Here is a 7,500-nt window from a genome sequence, read left to right on the forward strand (position 1 = left end):
TTTCTGAATCAGGTTTCTTAGGACTTGATGGTTGTGTGTTAGATGTAGCAACCATAGGAACTAATTCTTCCAACTTTTCATTTTGGAAAGTCACTTCAGGGCTTGTTGTCTTTTCACCCTCTGACCTGTCTGGGAAAAACTGCTGCCGCTCTCCCCGCATAGAGATTGTAGCACTTAGGCGGGAGTGCGAGTCACAATCTCTGATGTCAGGAAGGCTAGAGCGGGGTTCTGAGACCTCTCGAAGCTCCCTCAGGATGCTAGATGGAACCATGGGATGTCCAGGTTCAGGGGAAGAGAAGCAGGCTTGCAACGAAGGAGGACGTCGGCGCAAGGACATAGTGCTCCGACGTTCACGGTGACGTTGCACCAGCTCTGCGACACCATCTTCAAGGTGACCAAAAATCATTTCTGAAACAGTATTCAAAGATTCATGAAATGTTGACCAGATAACAGATAGTGTAAGTTGAGTTCTTGTCTTTGTTGCAGTAGAATAACTAATGAAACAATGAATGTGTTGCATATATACTGTACAGAGACCTACACTGAAAGACCCTGTAAATCTAATTTTTCTTCATATAACCAAATAATTTAAACCATAATGAGATGTACATCAAACAGGCTGTTAAGTATATGTTAACTGAATTCTGTACAGCAAAGGAAAGATATGCAGATCAAATTTACTTTTAGTATTAATCTTTATTTTTCTGTAACAGGTAGATTACAAGAGAGGCATATAAAAATATGTCTCCTAATCTAATCAACATGGCACATCCCAATAAAGAATAATCTCTATGTTGTGTTCCATAAAAGAGCTCCTATGAAAGTATATTTTTCATAATATACTGGCTTCTTAAGAATTAGAAATGTTTTTGTTATCTTCCAAATTCCAATTTATAAACGAATATACTGGATAAACCTTTCTTTCTATACTGGTACCAATAAACCATCAAACAGTGTGCAAAATAAGCCAAGGTAAATGTATGAGTACACACACATCCCCTATCATCATCACACACACATGCACATATGCATGCACGTGCACACACACATGCACACTCGCACGCACACATCCATACATACACAGGGAAAAAGATTTTGGGATAATCATAAATAGAAACCTAAATCCAAATGACCATATAAATGAAAAGGTCCACAAAATGTTAGGACTGATTGCCAACATGAAGAGGGCATTCGCGTATGTGGACGAAGATATGGTAAAGAAGATTATTAAAGCAATCATAAGACCAAGTCTTGAGTACGGTGCAGTGGTATGGAGTCCACACTTAAAAAAAGATATTGACAAACTGGAAAGAGTCCAAAGAGCGGCGACAAGATGGGCACCTACCCTAAGAGATCTGAGTTACGAAGACAGACTACAGAAATTAGGACTTACTACCTTGGAAGAAAGAAGGAAAAGGGGGGACATGATTATGCTTTTCAACTGCATTACAGGAAGATTGAAGATAGATAAGGATGACTTTTTGAGAGGACACAACAAAAAGTTGACAGTGAAAAGAGGTGATAAAGATGTCAAAAAATATAGTTTCCCAAACAGAATTATTGAATCGTGGAACAGTCTCCCCAATCAAGTAGTGTGTGCCAAAACTGTGCATAAAAAGTTATACGATAATTTAAATATAGCAGACGGGACCACCTGAGCATAGCTCTTTTCCCGTATTCAAACAACTAGGTAGGAACAACTAGGTAAGAACACACACACACACACACACACACACACACACGCACGCACGCACGCACGCACACACACACACACACACACACACACACACACACACACACACACACACACACACACACACGCACGCACGCACGCACGCACGCACGCACGCACGCATGCACGCACGCACGCACGCACGCACGCATACATGCACGCACTGGGGAGTAATCACTTCATAATATGAATGCAGAGAAAAAAATCATGCAGCTTAAGAGTAATATGTCTACATTGTAGACGAGATAGGAAATATGGCACAATTATACACTAAAACATTAAATATCTACTCTAATTGGTTATATATATATATATATATATATATATATATATATATATATATATATATATATATATATATATATATATATAAAGATAAAATACTACAAAAAAGGGCTTGAAAACATCATAAACCCTAATTTAATTTTCTGGGAATCACAAACATTCATGTTCCTGCTACCACTAGCTTGAAATGAAGATTAGTGGTGTATAACGTTAATTCCACAAGTTAAACTGGTCATATGTAGTCTGTTGACACTCGAAAAATCTTGTAAAGGCTATTAAAGCAGCTATTAAAATGTTATCTCTACTACAACTAAGTTTGTTCCAATGAGGTATTCCATTTACTATCCTACAATTTAAGATGATAATAAATGGAACACATTTTACACTGCTATAATTTGGTGCATGGCTAAATAAAAAAAATTATCAAAATAAATTCAATTTAGTCAGCTAGTTGTGGAGATATAGATTCAGTGACAAAATATAAAGTTTGAATTATTGTAAGATTAGTATGAAAAAGGTTAATTACAAAGTTATCATACAGTTTCACTCTTGAAATTGAAAACACTTGGATTCTTTAAAAATCATCCCAAAGTCTACAACACTGGGAAGATTAAGGGGTTTAAAGCAAACATGATTATTTGCCACATCACATTGTACAGGATCACTCTATTGCCTATTATATGCAGTGGATTATTAGTAGATTTAGATAGAAAATGATTGGTAGAACATTCAATTACCTTAGAAGAAAAGGGTAATGAAGAAAAATATATCATTTTATGTGCTGAGATATAGCATTTTTATTTTATAAGCAATATGCTAAAATGAGTAAAATTGATGAAACTAAAGCTTTTATTTTAGAAGAAAGGTGTTTATTATAGCATGTGCATAGGTGAATAAGTGAAGACAATATGCTTAAACTAAGAAAAGATCTTGATGAGAATGTAAGGAAAACGTCACAAATTGATGTAATCCCTTTCGCTGCCGAGCCTTCCTTAGACTGGCATTTTTTTATCTGTCTTACAAAGTTAAAATCTAAGTACCAGCTATCACAAGAATATGATTAGGTGGTATTTTTTATGACAAGCATTACCGAATTTTCATTCCTCATTCTGAAAACATTGAATGAGGGCTTATAGCATTCATATTAGGCTTGGCATCCTATGGAAGAAATTAACCCCTACCCATTTAAAAAAAAGAAAGAGAAAGAAGAAAAAGAGAGAAAACAATCAATGGGAGATTTAATAATCATTAGTAGACATAAATATCCATTTTGAGGCCTAAATGATAAAGACTTTAAAATCCAATCCTGGGCTTATGGGTTGAGTTTGAAGACCAAGAACAACTAATACGAATCCAAATCACATCAAAATACTATTTTAAGGGTGTATCATAAAACAAGGTACACATCAACCACTTTTATATAATGCGTATTCAAAGACTCAGTGGATTAAAGTATCTAAATGCTGACCTACTGATTTGGAGTTCAAAGTTCTTTTGTACCGTTTGATTGGGACACGACTACTCCTGGTACACAATCCTTCAAGGCAATGACACATTCGCCAAGGGCGTACCTTATTCTTATTATTATGATCATATATCAATTAGTAATGCGGATTATGAATTTTGATTGATAAAGCCTGTACACAGTTCCGAAAATCCTTCCATTAGCTTGCAACTGATCACTCACAATAATGACTATGATCTAACATTCATGAAGGGAAAAATATTAGAACTGCCTTTTTTTTCTTCTAATATCTCTCTTCATCTCTTTCTTATCCATCACCTTTTTCTGTTTCTTCTTGTTTCTCTGCATTTCTAATTCCATTTTCATCACCATCATTTTTTTTTTTTTTTTTGTCCCTTCCTCTCTTCTGCTCTTTCTTCCTCTTTTTTATTCTTCTTACTCTACATTTTTTTTGTTTCTTTTCTTCTCCTTCTCTCTCCTTCCTTTTTCCCCTTCATCCTTTTGCTTTCTCTCTCCTTTTCTCTTCTTCTCCTCCTTTCTCTTTCCTCCCTCCTTTTTCCTCTTCCCTTTTCCTTTCTCCCTCTTGCTCTCAAGGCTCTCCTCTCTCCTCCCTCTTCCCTCTTGTCTCTTCCCTCTTTCCTCTTCCCTTTTCCTTCCTCCCTCCTCCCTTTTCCACCTTCCCCTCCCCCTCCTCTGTCCCTCGTCCCTCGTCCCTCGTCCCTCGTCCCTCCTCTCTCCCCCGTCCTCCTTTTTCCTTCTTCATTCTTTCTCTTCATAAAATAATTATTTACCATAATTTGATTCTTTGATAGCTATTTCCCTTGCATGAAACCTCATCTTGTATGCTCTTTTTTTTTTATACACACCTTCTCCCGATATGTGTAAAATCATGCAAACAGATAATAGAAATATGAATGACTAAATAAATAATTTCTTTGTCTCAACAAATTTTCAAATAGGTCATGCAATAAGCATTTATTCTTAATTAACAGAATATCATTGACTGCAGTGATGCAAAATAAATTCATTAATTCATTTGTTACAATCATAATTGCCAAATATATAAAAGTGTAAAGAAAAACTCTTCTTCATCTATAATCATCAGACTAACATACCTTGCTTTCAAAGTCCTGGTTGGCATATTGAAGATGAAAAGAAATTTATAGAAAAAGGCTGTGACTTACCAGCAAAATCCCAAATGTTGTAAATCATGATATACTAAATAAAAAGTATCATAAATTTATCATTATGATATGTATTCTGTTAATTTTCCTTCAGACATTTCATGTCATTTGCATGTTAACCATTATACTGCATAATGTTTCCTCAATCATTCTCTTCTCTTTAGTCAAAATCTCTGCCTCCCATACTACCATAAAACTGGGTTTTCTTATAGAGTTATGAATATGATAATAGCCATTACCTTTAGCATCTCCAGTGACTGCTAACTGTATAATCATCTAAATTTCCAATAACATATAACCTTATCTGAAGAAAGACATTACTCATTAACAGAACAGCACATTTTAAACCTTATCACTAAACCAAAGAACAACAGCCAAACAAACTCCCACAATATGCAACATACCTGTTTTAGGTCGTAAAGACTCGGCAATGTTGGATACAGGAAGACGGGAACAGGATGCGAGACGCGTCATGCGGCGGGCGTTCAGGTGTCGGCGATGCAGGTGCTCCGCTAGCTCCTGGTCCTCCTCCCCCACGAGGTTTGGGTTGTACTTGTAATGGAGCTGTTAGGAGAGAGGGGACTGTTAGTCTATTGTGAAGGAGTCAACTGGAAGATGGATAGAGAAGAGGTTAAATTAAAAGGAGAATTGATATGTGTGTGAGAAGCAATGTGTGTAGTGGGCATATTGGAAAGAGCAAAGGTAAGGAACCAAAAGTAGGAAAAGGAAAGAGCAAGAGATACAGAAATAAAACAGATGTAGCAAAGAGATCCACAAGAAGGTAATTTGATTCAGGTAGGTGACTTGGACAGGTAGGTAAAACATTCGCACATAGATGCATACAATTACATTTACAGAACACAAAAACAAAAGAGTCAGTCAGGAAACATCTTTCAACAAAAAATCATATATCAAAAACAGAAATGAATTGAACTATAATGAAAAAACCTACTGGCTGTGGTAGTATCCATAGACAAAATACCAATATCATGAGGAACAGCCATTTTTTCACTTATTGTTAACTTGAATGATAAACTGTTATCATTACTATCATTCCCACTATCATTATGATGATGATGATGATCATTAACATTATTATCACTATCATCATTATTATTTTGATTAATATCATTTTATCATTACTATTATTGTCTTACTATTATCATTATCATTGTTGTACTACAATATATACATGTGCTATGGGGAGTAACAAGAGAGCCACTTATAGGAGAGTGCAACCGTAACTGGAAAGTTCCAATAGAGTCCTGTAGGGCAGAAATAGGCTTATCAGACTCGGTCATTTGGGTGCGAATCCTATACCATCCCCAGGACCAAGATGCGTATTATTTGTCATTATAAAGGGCCTATCACACTAGCACTTTTTCCGTCAATTTTTGGATTTCCATATGAACTTTCCATATGTAAATGGATTGACCCTACCATACTACCAAGGCAACAGATGTAGAGCCCACATAAAATAAACATGATGCCAGCTAAGTGAGGTTACAGGAATCACACAAGATGGTGCTTGGAGCGGTGGCGTGCCCCAGCCTTAGAAAGGAATAGAGGCGAGAAGTCTTGATGGTAAAAAGGTGAGGCTCTTCTCTGTCTGACTGTCTGACTGGGTCACACCAGTGTGCCTTCTCATAGAACTGGTAGCAGATGTCCTGGTAACCCACACGCACAGAAGCATATATCATGATGACCCACACAGACAGAAGATATCCTTGCTAATTTTAGAAGCATACAGACGAGGTGATAAGAACTAAAGACACAGGTCACTCGCTACCTTCCACATTTCAGTGAAAGCCTTTTTATGAATTACTTTTGTTTACTGTCTGCAATGATCTGTAAGTTTATGGAGAATGTCTTTTATACAAAAATTATACAAGGCTGAAAATATACATAAGTTTAACATTTTTTATCTAATTCATCAATAAATAAACTTCTAGCTGTAAAGATCCTCAAAAGAACAAGATCAAGAGAGAAATTATATAGACAGAAACAGTCACAACCATCTTACTCTAGAAGGTGTTGTGTTTTCATACGATACTTGCGGAAAGTTTCAAAAGCGGATGGAATACCAAAAATTGATGGAAAAAGTGCTAGTGTGACAGGGATTTTAACCGCTGACCACAGTTGACCTGTGACACCCAAGAGGGGAATCACAAATCAGTCGAGTAGAGTCGAGCTGAGTATAGCTGATAGTCGAGTAATGTCTAGAGTGCAGTACTGAATATCATCAAATATTTTATGTTTTTTTTGTTTTTGTTTTTATCATACAGTGATTGAGGAGAAAAAATCCTCCTACTGCAATGTAATTTGAGTTAAGTAATAAACAGTGTAATTAGCATGAGTGTTTGCAACACCTTTCTTATACACTACAGGGATTTCCACACACTGAAAGAGGTTACACTTACGATATACATAAAGAGACAGTAATAAGGGAATTGCTTAACAAAACCACACTGCCTATATACTTATAGGAGGGCATTTGATCACTTTACAATCTTAGACCCCTACTCTTAAAGAGATTGAGAGTTAAGAGAGAATGGAATATGAGTTATAATGACATATAAAAACTACATACATAACCAATTTCTGTCCACAGAGCCTAATAATATGAACTATAGCAGTTCATATATCACTTATATATTTTTAACCCAGTGAATAGTGGCATTACTGAGAAGTAAAAGAAAATAGGAAAAAAACAGTGCATCATGAAACATTATTATACTATTATCATCATCATTATTATCATCATCATTATTATCATCATTATTATCACCATCCTCATTATATTTATTATCGTCATCATCATTATCATCGTTGTT

At 35.8% G+C, this 7,500-nt stretch overlaps 1 protein-coding gene across 1 annotated transcript in view; it reads right to left on the reverse strand.

Moving 5' to 3' along the window:
- The window catches only part of LOC113818806 (Na(+)/H(+) exchanger beta), a 40,086-nt gene that overhangs the window by 179 nt on the left and 32,407 nt on the right, over positions 1-7,500 (reverse strand). The window contains exons 19-20 of the mRNA XM_070115042.1: positions 5,071-5,230; positions 1-408 (exon numbers count right to left, since the gene is read on the reverse strand). The exon at positions 1-408 is cut by the window's left edge and continues 179 nt beyond it. Coding sequence (XP_069971143.1) covers positions 1-408; positions 5,071-5,230 — 568 coding nt within the window. The remainder of the gene's footprint in view (positions 409-5,070; positions 5,231-7,500) is intronic.

This window comes from Penaeus vannamei, chromosome 37, assembly GCF_042767895.1.
Source record: "Penaeus vannamei isolate JL-2024 chromosome 37, ASM4276789v1, whole genome shotgun sequence".
Taxonomy (NCBI): domain Eukaryota; kingdom Metazoa; phylum Arthropoda; class Malacostraca; order Decapoda; family Penaeidae; genus Penaeus; species Penaeus vannamei.